The sequence below is a fragment of the Oncorhynchus nerka genome, linkage group LG11 (genome assembly GCF_034236695.1).
Source record: "Oncorhynchus nerka isolate Pitt River linkage group LG11, Oner_Uvic_2.0, whole genome shotgun sequence".
Lineage (NCBI taxonomy): Eukaryota > Metazoa > Chordata > Actinopteri > Salmoniformes > Salmonidae > Oncorhynchus > Oncorhynchus nerka.
Window position 1 is genome coordinate 73,221,565 of NC_088406.1, and position 19,528 is coordinate 73,241,092.

At 41.6% G+C, this 19,528-nt stretch overlaps 2 protein-coding genes across 2 annotated transcripts in view; both read left to right on the forward strand.

Annotated features, from left to right (window-relative positions):
- Positions 1-19,528, forward strand: part of LOC115117107 (type II inositol 3,4-bisphosphate 4-phosphatase-like) — a 547,861-nt gene that overhangs the window by 518,284 nt on the left and 10,049 nt on the right. The gene's annotated exons all lie outside the window — the stretch shown is intronic.
- Positions 50-1,518, forward strand: LOC115125835 (B-cell lymphoma/leukemia 10-like). The gene has a single exon (XM_065024939.1). It carries the CDS (start codon positions 215-217, stop codon positions 896-898), a length of 684 nt encoding a protein of 227 aa, XP_064881011.1. The 5' UTR covers positions 50-214; the 3' UTR covers positions 899-1,518.

Consider the following 19,528-nt stretch of genomic DNA (forward strand, 5'->3'; position numbering starts at 1 on the left):
AACTGATCTACTGAGGGAGTTCCCTTTTTCACAATATTGGCTTCCAACCAGTTCAATGACTCTCCAGGGTTAGAAAGGGGTTTGTTACATTATCTCAGTCAGTTGCTAATATTACAAACCCTTATCTGAAATTCCAACACTACTACACTGGGCATTCCAGAGCCAGAGCAGCAGCTTCAGAAAACTAAAGAGCTCACGGGCAATTGGCTGGATAATGGACTCCTGGTGTATCACTGACGAAGACATGGCGGAGGTCAAGAAGGAAGCTTTGGAGCATCTGCGTCCGTACCTCTGTGAGAAGCTAGTGGCAGACCGCCACCTGGACTACCTCCGGTCCAGGAGGGTCCTTACGCGGGACGACGCCGAGGACATCTGCTGCAGGGTGGGGAACAGCAAGAAGACCGGTAGGATGCTGGACTACTTAGCCGAGAACCCCAGGGGCCTCGACTACCTCGTGGAGTCCATACGCCGAGTGAGGACCAAGGACTTTGTCATCGGGAAGATCACCAGCGAAGTCGAGGCGGTGAAGAGGAGAGAGGCGGCCATCTTGTCAGCAGCAGGTAGTTCTCCGCCAGTCTGTATATGCAAAGAGAAAACTCCCTTTGTGTCGTTGCAGAGTGACAGTACTGGATACAAAGGCAGTAGTGAAGCACAGTCCATCCAAACCTCTCTGTCCAACTCTGAACACAAGTGGGGTCAAAATGAAGCATCCTTTTCCTGGAGTGCCCTTCCTGAAGGAGTTAGTGTCTCTTCTCTACACAGTCTGCCAAAACCAGGAGAGCAGGGCGCCCCTTCAGTGCCCTTTGAGGACTCCGAGCCCGGGACCTTAGAGTCTGAGAGCAGTGACCAGTTTCACACCCTCCGTTCCTTTTCAACCCCCCCCTCTGTGATGGAGTAATACAGAATGCCTGGATGTCTGGATTCAAACACAGGTTGGATTATATGGGGACAGTAAAGGGTTAGGTTTTATTGTGTCATAACTGTACATGTCATCGTTATCGAATGTTTTATTTTCCATATCATAAAAGCTTACAGTGAATCCACAAGACGTGGTTTCTAACACGTTTGTTCTAGCAATAAAATGTTTTACTGAAAACTTTGTTATTGAAATGCAAAAAAAACCTGTAGTTCTCCATCAAGAAAAATACAGAACTATTACAAAATGTATGCGTGCCAGAAAGTTGTACTGGAGAGCTTTAGTTTCATATCGTCATCTGCCACAGTATCAGGAAATGGAGCAAGGCACAGCTTCCTGTTTCTTTGAGGCACAGTCCCACTTCATGTCCCTATTTGAACTTCTGCCAGGCACCCATATTCTAGGAAATGATCAAATCAACATGTTTATTTTCTGGGATTTTATTTTGATTCAGGATGTGCAAAAGAACTCTAAGGGAAACTAGTTAGTGACAGTTAGTGACTGTGACAGTTAGTGTGCATATGACATTAACGATGAAACAAAAACATGTAAAGCTCCAAATAGGCATTTCAATAAATGTGTTAATAAATATGACAAAAGTACAGATGTAAAAGTTATATTTGATTATATACAAAAATATAAACAGCTAGTTACAATTACACTTGAACTGAGAGGGTAATATACATTTGGACACGAGCACTAGCTGTCACAATTTCTTCACATACTATCATGACCAAAGGTAGAATAACACACACATTACATTGTTTGCTACATTATTTATGAAAAACAATTTAAACATATTTACAATATATTCAACTGACAGTTTGCCCTATTCTCTCCAAAAGGCGCTCCAGGTTGTAGAGGAATATTGTGGAGTTGGCAACTCTCTGTGCCTCACACGGTGAGCATCTGGAACTGTTCTGTAAATGCAGAAAAAAAGAGAAGCAATACATTTGGATGAAAACAATATTCATTGGAAAGCAGAGTGACATTGGCATTCAAAATACTGTTGCTGCTAATCAAATGAATGCCAATCAAAAATGTATCGTTGTTGAACAATTGGAAGTATGGAGCGTCAGGACTTTTCACAACACATATTTGGGATAAACTTCAGAACCTTATTTAAAGGTTGACTTACATATTGGCGTTCATGTTCTTCCAATTGTTTTTTCCGATGGTAGATGGATGTTTTTATTTCGTCATGGTAGTTATCTGTGACCGACATGTCCTCGAACAGGACAACCTCCAACTCCAATAAATAACAGTGCATGAACTTAAAGATGCAGTTGTCCTGGGGAAGAACAGAACCACAGGCTGTGTTACAGTATAAACACAGACTATAAAACAATTGATCTGGAAATCTATAAAAGTATGCAAAAGAGGTGTATTCTAATCATGGCATTACAAACAGGGGCGGACTGGGACCAGAAATCGGCCCTGGCATTTCTAACACACTGAACCCTTTTTTTCCATGACGCCCCACACCGCATTTTCAAAGGAACAAAAATAAACTGCTTGTGCTTTATTGCATATTGCTACAAGAACTTACATTGTAGATGTCATCATTGGTAGGAGCATACAAACAGGCATCTGATTTCTGACAAAGAAAACCACAGTTGTATGAATAATTGTTTATCCTTCAATGTCACACACATCACTAGTCCTTTGAAAATTCCTCCTTTACCCTAATTTCACACCAAACGCGCCATGCCAGGACTACAAGATATTCATTAGCTGTAGTCTTACTTCTATGGTACTTTTCAAGTTTTTCAACTCCGACTGAAGCTCTTTAACGTCATGTATTGTCATCCCGTGTGTTTCAGCAGCACCAGCAATGGGCAAATGTGTGGTGGCACTCAGGCAGCTTTAATAGAAGAGGTACGGATGAATACAGGGATGATACACAATGTAACACACAACACAATGAACTAATATGTCCTTCGTTTATTTTGTTATGATTGTGGTAATCTCTCTAAGGTATTTATAAGTCATATGGTTAAAAAAAATAATGTTGAAATGGCCAATCAGGAGTCTGAAATAATACCGGTTATATCACAACTGGCCGTGATTGGGATTGGAGGCGCACAATTGGCCCAGCGTCGTCCGGGTTAGGGTTTGGCCGGGGAAGGCCGTCATTGTAAGTAAGAATTTGTTCTTAACTGACTTGCTTAGTTACATAAAGGTTAAATAAATACAACAAAAATGTCAAAAGGCATGTTTGTATTCATATTTTTATTAGGGGTGCACAAATCAGCCCCTCAAGTTCCACTTGCTGGTTCTTGTTTCTCCCTGGTCCCTAATTGATTAATGCACTGACTGTACCAGTCAAAAGTTTGGACACACTTACTTATTCAAGGATTTCTTTGTTTTTACTATTTTCTACATTGTAGAATAATATTGACGACAAACTATGAAATAACACATATGGAATCATGTAGTAACCAAAAAAAGTGTTAAACAAATCAAAATATATGTTATATTTGAGATTCTTCAAATTAGCTACCCTTTGCCTTGACAGCTTTTCACACTCTTGGCATTCTCTCAACCAGCTTCATGAGGTGGTCACCTGGGGTGCATTTCAATTAACAGGTGTGCCTTGTTAAAAGTTCATTTGTGGAATTTCTTTCCTTCTTAATGCGTTTGAGCCAATCAGTTGTGTTGTGACAAGGTAGGGGTGGTATAGAGAAGACAGCCCTATTTGGTAAAAGACCAAGTCCATATTATGGCAAAAACTGCTCAAATAAGAAAAAGTAATGATGGACTGTCATTTCTCTTAAGACATTTGAAAGTTTCTTCAGGTGAAGTCCCTAAAACCATCAAGCGCTAACATGAAACTGGCTCTCATGAGGACCGCCACAGGAAAGGAAGACCCAGAGTTACCTCTGCTGCAAAAGACAAGTTCATTAGAGTTAACTGCACCTCAATTAAATGCTTCACAGAGTTCAAGTAACAGACACATCTCAACATCAACTGTTCGGAGGAGACTGCGTGAATCGGGCCTTCATGGTCAAATTGCTGCAAAGAAACCACTACTATTTTTATTTATTTATTTAACTAGGCAAGTCAGTTAAGAACAAATTCTTATTTACAATGACAGCCTACAGTGGAACAGTGGGTTAACTGCCTTATTCAGGGGGTAGAACGACATTTTTACCTTGTCAGCGCTAACCACTAGACTAACTACCGCCTCAAATCTAAAGGACACCAATAATAAGAAAAGACTTGCTTGGGTCAACAAACATGGACATTAGACCGGTGGAAATCTGTCCTTTGGTCTGATGAGTCCAAATTTCAGATTTTTGGTTCCAACCGCTGTGTCTTTGTGAGACGTAAAGTAGGTGAACAGATGATCTCCATTCTTCCCGTCGAGAAGAATGGAGGAGGCAGTATGATGGCGCTTTGCTGGTGACACTGTCTGTGATTTATTTAGAATTCAAGGCACACTTAACCAGCATGTCTACCACAGCATTCTGCAGCGATCATTTGTTTTTCAACAGGACAATGACCCAAAACACACCTCCAGGCTGTGTCAGGGCTATTTGACCAATAAGGAGAGTGATGGAGTGCTGCATCAGATGACCTGGCCTCCCCAATCACCTGACCTCAACCCAATTGAGATGGTTTGGGATGAGTTGGACCGCAGAGTGAATGGATGCTCAGGATATGTGGGAACTTCTTCAAGACTAGGCAAATGGTGGCTACTTTGAAGAATCTAAAATATATATTGATTTGTTTAACACATTTTGGGTTAGTACATTATTCCATATGTGTTTTTTCATAGTTTTTATGTCTTCACTATTATTCTACAATGTAGAAAATAGTTAAAATTACAAAAAACCATTGAATGGGTAGGTGTGTCCAAACTTTTGCCTGGTACTGTATGTCATTGGATGACTGGAGAGTCCATGCACTTGCTTACCCAGGTGTCAGTAAGTGTCTGACTGAAGGAATACCAAACTGTGGCCCTTGAGGACAGGAGTGGTGCACCCCGGCATGTATGTCATTGGATGACTGAAGGAATACCAAACTGTGGCCCTTGAGGACAGGAGTGGTGCACCCCGGCATGTATGTCATTGGATGACTGAAGGAATACCAAACTGTGGCCCTTGAGGACAGGAGTGGTGCACCCCGGCATGTATGTTTGAAGCATTCAAATTCCCAAATATATATTCTAATGGCTTGGAACCAAGTGTCAACCCCACTCTGGGCACCATAACAATACAGAGATTTCCCAGTGTGCAATAGTGATGTAATGAAGACATAACAACATTATTAGATTTACCCTCAAAGCAGTAAAATGAATGATGTCATCGCCCTGCTGTTTTAATAAATGAATCGTGATCTTAGCAATGCACTTGACTCGTGAAAGTGTATAGATACGAGAACCTCACGAATGCTGAGAAGTGCATGGCTTGGTGTCATACAATCGGATTACAGGGAGCATGCAGGGAGTAACAGTAAACAAAATGCATGCATAACAGCTACACTCCTGCCCATGCAAAGCTAAAGCTACATTTCAAGCTCTCTGTAAAAACACGTACATCAGAAATGTAATCAAACTGCAGCAAGCAAGGCTGCTGTGTGTGTTTCATAGGGTTCTATACCTCAATATTATGAAGCAATTCCAGAGCTCAATGTTCAGACGCTGGTGTGGATAGTAATGGAAACCCCAGAAGAGACACATCCATCGCACACTTTTCTAGAAACAATCACAAAAAAAGAAGACACATGGGAATGCCTTGTTGTTCAAAATCCACAGGAAGGTATTTTTCTAGTTGGTCAACGCCCAGAGCTAGATGTTTTCCCAAGCTGGATCACAGCCAAAACTGTGAAAGTGAAAGTATATTAACAGCTTCTGGGAGAAAGTAACTTTTTTTTATACATTCATAGGAAAATAACAGAAGAACATACAGTTCTGCCATTTATCACTAAATATTCTTAATAAACACGTTTTTAGATGATAGATCTGAACGTTAACACAGAGTGAGCTTTCTTCTTGAATTTCTGAAATCGGTATCAATGTTGACTGGTTAGGGATAGCTTATCTTAAAGTCACAATAGTTACTGTAACTTTAAGAGTCAGATACTCTCCAGATCAAGGCAAAATAGCCTACTAGTTGTCTGGTCTACAGACTACAGACGTGTCACTCCAGCACCAAGTGGTTTAAATGTAATTCACACTTAATTGACCCAAAAGTCAATTGTGCCAAGTGTCCCGTGTGAGGAAAATCTATTGAAAAAAAAACGTGTTTTCAACCAAAAAAATACGCATTTTCAATCTCTTTTTAACGTCAATGTCAGTAGGCTGGATGAGTCATCACAAGTCAACAATCTATTTCCAAACTCCTGTGATTGACAAAGTCATATGTCGGTTATAAACATAGTGACAGTGTGCCACGCGTGGACTTTGTTTCATAAAGAACCACTTCGATCCGATCATTTCACCGTGTGGCTGAATAACATGACAGAAGGCAATGTAAAATAGAAGCCGTGGTTTAGGCTAAATACATTTACTCGCCAGGCATATGCATTAGGCATACAATAAAACAAGTTTAGAAGTCAGACTGTCGCAGGAACTCCCTAGAACCTTTACTTTTTAGTGATAACCTTGTAGCCTGTCAAATATCCAATATTGTACCCGAACATAATCCATACAATGTAGGCTAATGGTAGACAATTGGATATTTGTAAATTGAATACCTTTGTCCTGCGCTCCAATAAACGAATGCAAAAAAGGAGCACTGTCAAAAAACCTGTCATCAGCGTTGTTCGCTGCCCCTCGAGCAGTTAGGGCAAAAGCCAAGATCACATTTTAACATTATCCGAGAGTTATCCGTTTCATGTGTCGTAAATTCCAACCATGCGTTATTATGGCAAGTTTACCGATAAAAGAAACGTTTGGCTCATGTATTGCATGAGGACATAAACTCTGGGCCCTCGCCCTGAACACATGGTGTGCGCAATGGCGCGCTCACCAGCGCTGGGTTTGCTGTAGTCTAAATGTTGCACACACCCTCACATATTCGTCATACTCACATGGAAGCAGGTGTTTGATGTCAATCCTAAACTTCTATTTAATTCAAATTACCTCTACACTGAAAATATTTAATTGTAATCCAATTATACTTTGCAGTGAAAGCACGTCGAAAGAAAGGCTATATGAAATTCCAAGAGATTACGCAAAGAATGTCTCCATTAATATAGTGTTTTAGTCCACCAGAACCTATTCTTAAAACCGGCTCAAGGAGAGTAAACATTTAGTACCCACTCATATACCACACTTGTGTTTGATGATGCCTATGATGGGTGATCGATGGCAGCTGCACAATGAGAATCACATAGTTTCCAAGTATTCCCACGCATAAGAGAGATAAATATTTGATCGTATACAAACGTAACAAGGTTTTAAATGATGTTTTAGTCAAACATCTGTTTGGGCATCATGCAGTGAATTTGCCTTCTACAAATTATTTGTATTATGTTCCGGCCCACCGACCATCCGCTCAAGAAAAAACTAATCTTTAGTCTACCAGAGGCTATAGGAAATATGAAGTGTAGCTGAGGTTACTGAGAAACATGAGGACGATAGACGGAACACATGTGGATACAGTGAATGCAACAGCGAGGTACAAACCACAGGAGAGTGCACCCATGAGAGGTCAGGTGACATTACATGACAAAAACAAAATAGCGTGGTAACAATCACAGGCGAGTAGAGCGCAATGCCCAGCTTATGGCAAAACATGCAGGTCCTGTGGCGTCGCAAATCATTTTGCCAAGGTGTGTCAGGCAGGGGACATATCAGGCTGAGTAAAGAAAGTGCATGTTGTTGAGGATAATATACAGAGAGGGGGAAGCTCTGACAATGATGAACCGGTCTACACCACGGAATGCATCAGTAAGGCTCACTCTCAGGGACAGGAATGGTTGGTGCAGCTGAGACTGAATAATAAAAGATAAGAAGGTCAGCTTGACACAGTGTAATGAGCAAGAGAGTAAAAGAGAGAATATCACCAATTATAAACTGGGTGGTTCAAGCCCTGAATGCCGAGTGGCTGACAGCCATGGTATATCAGACCATTTCCCATAGGGATGGCAGAATATACATTTGTTTTACTGCTCAAGCCCAGACTGCTCTTTGAACTTGTTGAGACGGACCAAAATCCACCACTCTCTGGTTCTACATGTTAGCGCTTCGGACCCATGACTGAGACAATACCAGCAGAGTGAAACAAAGTGGAGCAGTGTCTCAAATGACCAAAGAACAGCTGCTGAGGGCATATTATGACGTTTTCAACGATCCAGTGGTCTGTGCAAAGGAGATGTCCACTTCATATGGGACCCAAGTTGCACCCCTGTACAATGTGCACCACGGAATATGCACCCCTGTACAATGTGCACCACGGAATGTGCCTGTAGCCTTGAAGGCACGAGTGAAAGCCCAACTGGAGAAATGTGAACATGATGGATATATCACCCCAGTGACTGTGCCGACGCCCTGGATAAGCAACATGGTCATAGCCAGAGAAGAGCAAATTATGCATGGACCCAAAACCCCTTAAATCAAGCACTGAAAAGATCTCACTACCGTATGCCAATATTAGAGGATGTGTTGTACAAACCGTCTAAGGCACGCGTCTTTACGCTGGTGGCTGCCAGAGATGCCTTTCTCCAGTGTAAACTGGATGAGGACAGCAGCAGGAGGACGACGTTCTGGTTGCCATGGGACAAGATGAGATGGCTGAAACGTCCCTTTGGGCTGTCCCTGGTCCCCGAGATGTATCGACGTAAGCAACGTGAACTGCTGGGGGACCTCGAGCCTATCGCAGATGATATTCTTGTTGCCGGATGCGGGGACTCCAATGAAAAGGCAGAGTGTGAAAACGGCAACAATCTGCAGCAGGCACTGATGGAGCAGTGCAGGGAGGTGAGACTCAGTCTGCTAAAGTCTGCTAAAGCTGCAGTTCAGTTTCATGGACACGAGGGCCTGAGAATAGACCCAGAAAAGACCAGGGCTGTACTGAACATGCTGGCGCCCACGGATGCCAAGGTAGTACAGCTCTTCATTGGATTTGTGACATACCTGGCCACGATCCTGCCCAAACTGTCTGAAGTGTTTGAGCCACTCCAACAGCTGCTGGACAAGAACAGTGTGTGGCACTGGCTCCCTAAACTTGACCAAGCTGTACAGGAAATAAAACGCCTGACGTCTATCACGCCTGTTCTGAGGTACTATGACGTCTTGAAACCGGTCACTGTGCAGAGTGACGCAAGTAAGAATGGCTTAGGGTGCTGCCTAACGCAACAGGGACAGCCTGTGGAGTTTGCTTTGTGAGCATTGACGCCAACGGATCGAAAATAGACAAGAAAGTTTGAGTATTGTATTTGCTTTGTAGAGATTTCATCAGTTTCTCTCTGGCAGAGAGTTAATAACAGCTGAGACAGATCATAAACAGTTGATCACAAACTTCAAGAAGTCACTCCTCTGTGCCCCTAAGCGTCTCCAAGGTATGTTAATGCAGCTGCAGAAACTACAACGTGGGTGTCATCTACAAGCCTGGGCCGGAAATGTACATCAGCAACACTCTGAGAAGAGCACCACACACAGACACACACATACACACACACAACCCTCTGTGAGCAACGCAGAGAGCGACCAGGCTGCATTCACACACATTGACCAGGCAAGGCATCTCAATATTACAAACCACAGGTTCTGTCCGATTGTACAGTACACTGAGGTCGATGAAGACTTTACAGGACTTAAAGTCAGTTGTTCTCTCAGGATGGCCAGCTGTGAAAGAGGACACCTCTCTGAGTGGAAGAGATTATTAGTCATTTTGTGATGAAATCAACGTGCAGAACGGGGTGCTGTACAGAGGACAGTGTGTTATTATTCCAAGGGCACTCTGAGGGCGGAAATGTTAAGCCGCATACATGCTAGCCACAATGGCGGGGAGGCATGCTATAGACAGGCAAGTGACACTTTTCTGGCCGAACATGGGAGAGGAAATCAAGGACTATGTATCCAACTGCTCAGCCTGTAATGAATATGCACAAGCACAGCAAAACAAATCCACAATGTCACATGACATCCCAGAGCGCCCCTGGCAAACAGTGAGCATGGACCTTTTTGCCTATGCAGGGAAGGACTTCCTGATCATGGTTGATCATTACTCAGATTACTGGGAGGTGAAGCCACTGCTAAACGTGTCAGCTGACAGTGTAAATTCCAGTTTGCCCGCCATGGGCAACCTGATTGTGTAATCACGGACAATGGGGGGTGCTATGATTCAGCCAGATTCAAAACATTTGCAGAGAAGTGGAGATTCACTCATATCACCTCCTCCCCTCACCATCCACAAGCCAATGGAAAGGCAGAGTCAGCGGTCAAGAAAGTGAAAGGCCTAGACAGTACGGATGTATAGTCAGGTTTTCTGCAGTGGCGCAACACACCCACTGAGGGGATGGACAGTAGCCCAGCACAGCGTCTCATGTCACACAGATTCAAGTCATCAAGTTATCGAACGGGCGCACAGGTCACTCACCCATCCCCTGATCAGAACCCACAACCCTTCCACGTTTGGTTCCTGAGGTACCAGGACAGAGAGAAAGTTATGATCCTACACAACGGGGAGGCAATTAAATCCTTTCCAGACATCAGTCCCGAAATGGTGAAACGCAGGAAGGAATTCGAACATTTGAAAAAAATAACTCGCCTCCAATAACATTCCCTTTGAGCTGCTTCAACCTGCAACGATGAAAATCATCCATGAGAGAAGATTCTTCAAAATCACAGAGAAGATTCTTCAAAACGAAGTCGCAACTTTTCTCCGCAGACTGCAGGCAATCGGCTCAGGACATGATTGATTGGCTAGCGGAGTGGGTTAATTTCACTGCTAGGGTTAATTTCACTGAGCTATGTCCCACTAGCCTGTCTTATTACTGGCATAACCGGTAGGACTGCTTTGCTGGATTATACTCTAGTTTACTGACAGATCAATGAGGTAAGATCCCAGTATCCATGTAAACAAACTATTTGTTTTTACCAGAGTGACATTGTTTTAAAGATGTTATGTGGGACAGGCATGGGGGGGGGTGAATTGTTTGTTTTGTTTACTTTATATTACAGTAGTGTTTTGTGAGAGACCTTCCCTTTATAATATGTGTTTGACTACAGGCTACACCGAAAACAGGAAATAGAATATCCAACACCCTTATTAGACATACAGGGGCGAAAATCTGATATCAACTTTGGAGGGGACAATAACATGACATTTTCTCAAGAGCAATTCCTGATGGGGACACCTAAAGTAGTGCTGTAACACATAGCCTACGTTGTAAACTGTTAAATGCATATTGAGGAACCATAATTACTACTACTGGATAAATTGATAGGTACAGTAGTTAACTGAAGGGTTGTCCCAACTTAAATCATTATAACACTACTACTAATAATAGTTATAGCAGTGTTCCGTATCAGTCCAGTATGTATGCAGGTATTTGTATTTACAACCAGCAATACCAAGCAAGGCCAGTAGGTGGTAATGGTACTGTACACTGTATGGGTGCAGGTTTCATAAATACAATGAACATGGTGAGATCTCATCTCAAAGAATCTCCATTGAGAACCATCACCAAGTTGGTCTCCGCACTGAACTGACCTTTTTATTGAACTTTTTCTTATTTATATAGTCATTAATTATGTGCCACTGGTTTGAGTCTATTACAACATCTTTACAAGAACAAAACGCTCAGAGTAAGTACAGTTCTAAAAGCGAAATAACTACTTCAATGAAAAACCCAAACAAATCAACCAAAATATCCTTCAGAAATACTTATTGTTCAGTCAGTGTCTCAACTCTTCAAACAACAGCTATGGACAAGTATGTCACACAAAGTATGCAATTTTAAATTAAATAAATAATTATTAAGTGTACTGTCATGTGCTAAAAACTACTAAACAAAATAACAAATATCATACTATACACCAGGGGTTCTCAAACAGGGTAGGTGAGAGAGAATAAAGTAGACGGCACGGGTCAAAATTTTGATTTATGACCCTGTGTCCATGATGACGTATACATGTCCAAATATGGGCCTCCGGCCAGGACATCCTGTTCCTGTGGTCACGTGTTACAGGGTGTGTTATTTTATATCCATATTGCATCATTTGAAGTTGTCATGCTGATTGATGTCTAGGGACCTGGTTGAACTGGGGGGGTTCTGTGTTTGAACTTTTGAAAGAGTATGGCCCCACACCCCCAGTTTTATTGTCCTTATGGTTGCTATCTATGAAGCAGGAGTGTGTGTGTTTTATTTTTTTATTTCACCTTTATTTAACCAGGTAGGCTAGTTGAGAACAAGTTCTCATTTGCAACTGCGACCTGGCCAAGATAAAGCATAGCAGTGTGAACAGACAACACAGAATTACACATGGAGTAAACAATTAACATTTACATTTACATTTTAGTCATTTAGCAGACGCTCTTATCCAGAGCGACTTACAGTAGAGAGCATACATTTTATTACATTTTAAATACTGTGGGAATCGAACCCACAACCCTGGCATTGCAAGCGCCATGCTCTGCCAACTGAGCCACAAATACAAAAATCATTCACAGTAGTAGAAGATCGGCCTATAGTTTACAGCACCATGAACGTGACCATATCCCTGGCCAACGGCAGTAGGATTAACAAGTCAATAACACAGTAGAAAAAAAGGGGAGTCTATATACATTGTGTGCAAAAGGCATGAGGAGGTAGGCGAATAATTACAATTTTGCAGATTAACACTGGAGTGATAAATGATCAGATGGTCATGTACAGGTAGAGATATTGTTGTGCAAAAGAACAGAAAAGTAAATAAATAAAAACAGTATGGGGATGAGGTAGGTAAAAATGGGTGGGCTATTTACCGATAGACTATGTACAGCTGCAGCGATCGGTTAGCTGCTCAGATAGCAGATGTTTGAAGTTTGTGAGGGAGATAAAAGTCTCCAACTTCAGCAATTTTTGCAATTCGTTGCAGTCACAGGCAGCAGAGAACTGGAACGAAAGACGGCCAAATGAGGTGTTGGCTTTAGGGATGATCAGTGAGATATACCTGCTGGAGCGCGTGCTACGGATGGGTGTTGCCATCGTGACCAGTGAACTGAGATAAGGCAGAGCTTTACCTATCATGGACTTGTAGATGACCTGGAGCCAGTGGGTCTGGCGACGAATATGTAGCGAGGGCCAGCCGACTAGAGCATACAGGTTGCAGTGGTGGGTGGTATAAGGTGCTTTAGTGACAAAACGGATGGCACTGTGATAAACTGCATCCAGTTTGATGAGTAGAGTGTTGAAAGCAATTTTGTAGATGACATCGCCGAAGTCGAGGATCAGTAGGATAGTCAGTTTTACTAGGGTAAGTTTGGCGGCGTGAGTGAAGGAGGCTTTGTTGCGGAATAGAAAGCCAACTCTAGATTTGATTTTCGATTGGAGATGTTTGATATGAGTCTGGAAGGAGAGTTTACAGTCTAGCCAGACACCTAGGTACTTATAGATGTCCACATATTCAAGGTTCGGAACCATCCAGGGTGGTGATGCTAGTCAGGCATGCGGGTGCAGGCAGCGAACGGTTGAAAAGCATGCATTTGGTTTTACTAGCGTTTAAGAGCAGTTGGAGGCCACGGAAGGAGTGTTGTATGGCATTGAAGCTCGTTTGGAGGTTAGATAGCATAGTGTGCAAGGACGGGCCGGAAGTATATAGAATGGTGTCGTCTGTGTAGAGGTGGATCAGGGAATCGCCCGCAGCAAGAGCAACATCATTGATATATACAGAGAAAAGTCGGCCCGAGGATTGAACCCTGTGGCACCCCCACAGAGACTGCCAGAGGACCGGACAGCATGCCCTCCGATTTGACACACTGAACTCTGTCTGCAAAGTAGTTGGTGAACCAGGCAAGGCAGTCATCCGAAAAACCGAGGCTACTGAGTCTGCCGATAAGAATATGGTGATTGACAGAGTCGAAAGCCTTGGCAAGGTCGATGAAGATGGCGTGTGTGTGTGTGTGTGTGTGTGTGTGTGTGTGTGTGTGTGTGTGTGTGTGTGTGTGTGTGTGTGTGTGTGTGTGTGTGTGTGTGTGTGTGTGTGTGTTAGAAACAAGGAATGTGTGTGTGTGTGTTAGAAACAAGGTCCCTTGGCATTGTGTCCATTTCAAGCTTTCAACAACAATAAAACAGCCATCTAAATGTTTCTCAGCCTAGTTTCCTATTTAGTTCTCTTTATATGTACAGGCACAGAGCTTCCAGATGGCTCCAGCCTAAGGATTTTCAGTGCATGTACACCTGGGGAGATTAGAACCCCAAAGAAAAGATCCTAAAGGTAATTTCAGATTCAGGTTTATCATGACAGCCTCTTTATGAAAGGCCTTTACTTATGTCTAAACAGCTTCTACACAGCTTATTAATTAATGCTGTGGGATAAAATCAGGTGTTTCTAGGAGGTCTTAAACAGATCTGCAGTGAAACAAACATGTACACTTTACACACATTTATTGACTTTTAAAAAGACCACAGTAACATGACAGAATTTGTGCAAATGCGACGACATCTGCTAGTGGATATTAAATGTACAACAGTAGTATTCTGTAACAAGCAATACGTACTAAATATGTGGCACAGGCAATCATGACAGACTCTTTATGAAAGGCCTTTACTTATGGCTAAACAGTTTTCTACCCATCTTATTAATTAATGCTGTGGGCATACCCAGGATTTACATGCAGGATGGTTGATCTACACATGGAGGGAAAATTTACGGAGTTTTGATGGAGCGGACAAGCGTCTTTGCGATGGTGAATTTGAAACGGATAATGGTCAGGGCTAACCGGACCCTTTTCTGTAAGAAATAGTAAACATTTTGAATTATAACGTGTGTTAAAATGTATGTACTAAATTTTTTAATTAAATCACTGGTTTTAAAAATGTATCTCACGCTTTAACGATAGGGGGAGCGGGAATTTCATATTTCGGTTTAGGGGGTTATTAACTTTATGGAAAACAATATTCACACTATGTGGATTATAATGATTATTGTAGATGTTTACAACTGAGGGAGTTGACAGTAGGTCAATGAGATGTATAAAGGCAAATTGACATAACGGACCTCAAAGACCAACAGCCTACTTTATAATATAGAATGCAGGGGTGTGTAATGAACATGTACCCTTTATAAAACAAAATGGTCTACGGTCAAATGCATCTATAGTTTTTAATGAAGTGGTCCCTGCATTCATTTAGATTATTTCAACATAGTCTAGATCAGTCAACAGAATGGAACACCTATCCTTGAGCCATGATAACGGGAGTTACCCATGATATACACTATTAGTTTCTGGGAAATACATCCTTGTTCCTATCGCTTCTAGCATATTTTATTTTGACCCCATTCATGAAAGCTCACCCTTCCAGGAAAACATAAGTTTGTTCCCACACAACGTAGAACAGTTATAACAATCACATATGTGTGGATTATGTCTGGATTTAGGACTAGCAGATCATACCTATAAAGCAAAAAGCACGGGGATGACAGTTGAGAAAATGTTGCATATACATTTTTTAGTATCTCAATATTGTGTTATATGTTGGTAGGTCTAATAAACAAATATATTGTATACATTGATAATATTATTTTGTCAGAAATTCAAGCCGTTGATACAGTTGTGTACTCGATCGCCCGCCCTGCTGATCGTGCTCTATCTGAACTACATTATGCTTTCATTATTTTGCATCAAATATTTATGGACCTTTTAATTATTATAGAATAGACAATATCTCACCCTCTAACGACAGGAAAATGTCCTTTCCATCCATCACCCCGGTCTGTCACGAAGAAAAAAGACACGGAAAATCAGGGTGAGTGTGCGTGTGACGGGGACAGCAGGAGTGTGTGTGTGTGTGTGTGTGTATGCGTTTCAAAAACAAAGGGGAGGGGGGGGGGGGGTTCAACAAGCATGTAGCCCCATTCTATCTGGAGGGGGATCGTTTGAAACCAATGTTTGCACTATCATGCATACGGCATCCCAGATATCTGCCGAACCCCCGGGGTTAAACATTGATATCAACGCCCGGTGCCCCCCCACCCCGGTCGTAGACAAAATGTCTCGACATCCCCTCCTGTTGTTTGAATTCACCGCCTTTGTTCTCTAAACCAAATATACAACCTTGTTCCTATCGCTTCTAGCATATTTATTTTGACCCCATTTATGAAAGTTCACCCTTCCAGGAAAACATAAATTTGTTCCCACACAACGTAGAACTGTTATAACAATCACATATGTGTGGATTATGTCTGGATTTAGGACTAGCAGATCATACCTATAAAGCAAAAAGCACGGGGATGACAGTTGAGAAAATGTTGCATATACATTTTTTAGTATCTCAATATTGTGTTATATGTTGGTAGGTCTAATAAACAAATATATTGTATACATTGATAATATTATTTTGTCAGAAATTCAAGCCGTTGATACAGTTGTGTACTCGATCGCCCGCCCTGCTGATCGTGCTCTATCTGAACTACATTATGCTTTCATTATTTTGCATCAAATATTTATGGACCTTAAATTATTATAGAATACGTGTAAAAACGATGTATATGTGGTTTTCTCGAGTGTACGAAAATTATTCTAATGATTGAAGTGTATGTACCTAGTATGTTGTATTAGTATATTAAGCTGACTTAAAAAACATATTTATGAGTTAGTTAATTAAGAAGCTGAATATAAAAAGTGTGGCTTCTTACATAGAAATGGGTCAGGCCTCTTGCTCAATAACACAAAGCAGATCATTCAATCTATGTTCTTACTGGTTCTAGACTATGTTGAAATAATCTAAATGAATGCAGCGACAACTTCATTAAAAACTATAGATGCATTTGACCGTAGACCATTTTGTTTTATAATGGGTACATGTTCATCGGGGTTTGTACAGAGTTGGGTAAATCAGCTCTTTGCTCCCCCTTACATGGGTAATAATCTCCAAGCTGCTCTAAACGTTAATGTTTTGGTGTCTCTAGGTTCATCTCTAGACTGGTGAATGAGGCCTGTTACAACTTTCTTACAAAACCTTTAAAGGGAGTTTGTGAAACCATTCAGTCATGGATGTATGTAAAACATATTTAACACGTATTGCAGGTTACAGAAGCCTCCTGTTGTACTATGAATCACCACTCATCCCTGTTAGATCTTGATGTGTTGGCTCTCTATGTATGTACATGTTTATAATCCACATAGTGGGAATATTGTTTTCCATAAAGTTAATAACCCCCTAAACCGAAATATGAAATTCCCGCTTCCTCTATCGTTAAAGCGTGAGATACATTTTTAAAACCAGTGATTTAATTAAAAAATTTAGTACATACATTTTAACACACGTTATAATTCAAAATGTTTACTATTTCTTACAGAAAAGGGTCCGGTTAGCCCTGACCATTATCCGTTTCAAATTCACCATCGCAAAGACGCTTGTCCGCTCCATCAAAACTCCGTAAGTTTTCCCTCCATGTGTAGATCAACCATCCTGCATGTAAATCCTGGGTATGCCCACAGCATTAATTAATAAGGTGGGTAGAAAACTGTTTAGCCATAAGTAAAGGCCTTTCATAAAGAGTCTGTCATGATTGCCTGTGCCACATATTTAGTACGTATTGCTTGTTACAGAATACTACTGTTGTACATTTAATATCCACTAGCAGATGTCGTCGCATTTGCACAAATTCTGTCATGTTACTGTGGTCTTTTTAAAAGTCAATAAATGTGTGTAAAGTGTACATGTTTGTTTCACTGTAGATCTGTTTAAGACCTCCTAGAAACACCTGATTTTATCCCACAGCATTAATTAATAAACTGTGTAGAAGCTGTTTAGACATAAGTAAAGGCCTTTCATAAAGCGGCTGTCATGATAAACCTGAATCTGAAATTACCTTTAGGATCTTTTCTTTGGGGTTCTAATCTCCCCAGGTGTACATGCACTGAAAATCCTTAGGCTGGAGCCATCTGGAAGCTCTGTGCCTGTACATATAAAGAGAACTAAATAGGAAACTAGGCTGAGAAACATTTAGATGGCTGTTTTATTGTTGTTGAAAGCTTGAAATGGACACAATGCCAAGGGACCTTGTTTCTAACACACACACACATCACACACACACACACATTCCTTGTTTCTAACACACACACACACACACACACACTTCATAGATAGCAACCATAAGGACAATAACACTGGGGGTGTGGGGCCATACTCTTTCAAAAGTTCAAACACAGAACCCCCCCAGTTCAACAAGGTCCCTAGACATCAATCAGCATGACAACTTCAAAGGATGCAATATGGATATAAAATAACACACCCTCTAACACGTGACCACAGGAACAGGATGTCCTGGCCGGAGGCCCATATTTGGACATGTATACGTCATCATGGACACAGGGTCATAAATCAAACTTTTGACCCGTGCCGTCTACTTTATTCTCTCTTAGGTGGACCCCTAGGGGTCCCTGGTGTAATGGCAAGAAAAGTGTAATGAACGTATTCAGCAGCACAAGGATTCCACTAACTTTACATATAATATAGAGGGTGTGGAGGTCCCTGAGGACCACTCAAAACCTTGCCTGCCTTTCCTCAAAATATGCAGGGGTTCCAGTACTCAAAATAGGTTGAGAACCACTGTTATACACACTACTGAACAAAAGAACCAAACATATGTTTGAGGGTTTCAATGGATCCAACAAATTGCTGGCAGATATTTTCCCTCAAGCCTGTCCAGCCTGTCTTTATGTACATTACAGACAAAATTCTGATCAGCACCTCAACTTGGTCAACCAACCCCCGCACCTCCACTGGAAGCCTCCTGAGGACCTCTGCTGCCTCTCAACTGCTGCTACAGGGGTATTTGTTGAGAAAGAGAGGCAACTGCACTGAAAGATAATCTATGTTCAGCTCAGGGTACTGATCTAGAGACTCATCCAACTCCCCCGTGAGAAGCACTCTTTTCAACTTTTGCAGAATGTTTAGATTGTCCTGGTCAAAATGGTCGCCAAACTGAACCTCCACCATCCAACACTTTTAAAAAATGATGCCCTATAGTGATCCACTGCTTTGCCAGAAAATCATCTTGAGTGTGTCTCAATGTGAAACGGGTTGCAGTGACAAGAGTTGACAGCTGTATGAGTTCACCATTTACACAACATATGCTGCAACCTTTTGTCATTTTAATATAGTTTGTTTCATATTGGCTGGCTTCCAACAATAGCTGAATTTGCAAAGCTAGCGAGCACCAATTCCGTTTCTGTGGTGTTTGCTATAATCTTTGCTATCGTCAGTTTACTCCAAGATCGGCACACGTGCTTCAAAGTCCCATAGCGACAATTTAGCTTTTGCAACGAGACCATTAAAGATATGTAAGACAATGGTAGAAGAGAGTGTAGTTCTGTTCAGTTTATCGCTAACCTTATCACAGGGACTTTTGTGGATGTATTTCAAGGCCTACCTTCAAACTCAGTGCCTCTTTGCTTGACATAATGAAAAAATCTAAAGAAATCAGCCAAGACCTCAGAAAAAAAATTTGTA

Excerpts from the sequence above, each read along its gene's own strand:
- LOC115125835 (XM_065024939.1), top strand. The coding sequence starts at position 215 with ATGGACTCCTGGTGTATCACTGACGAAGACATGGCGGAGGTCAAGAAG.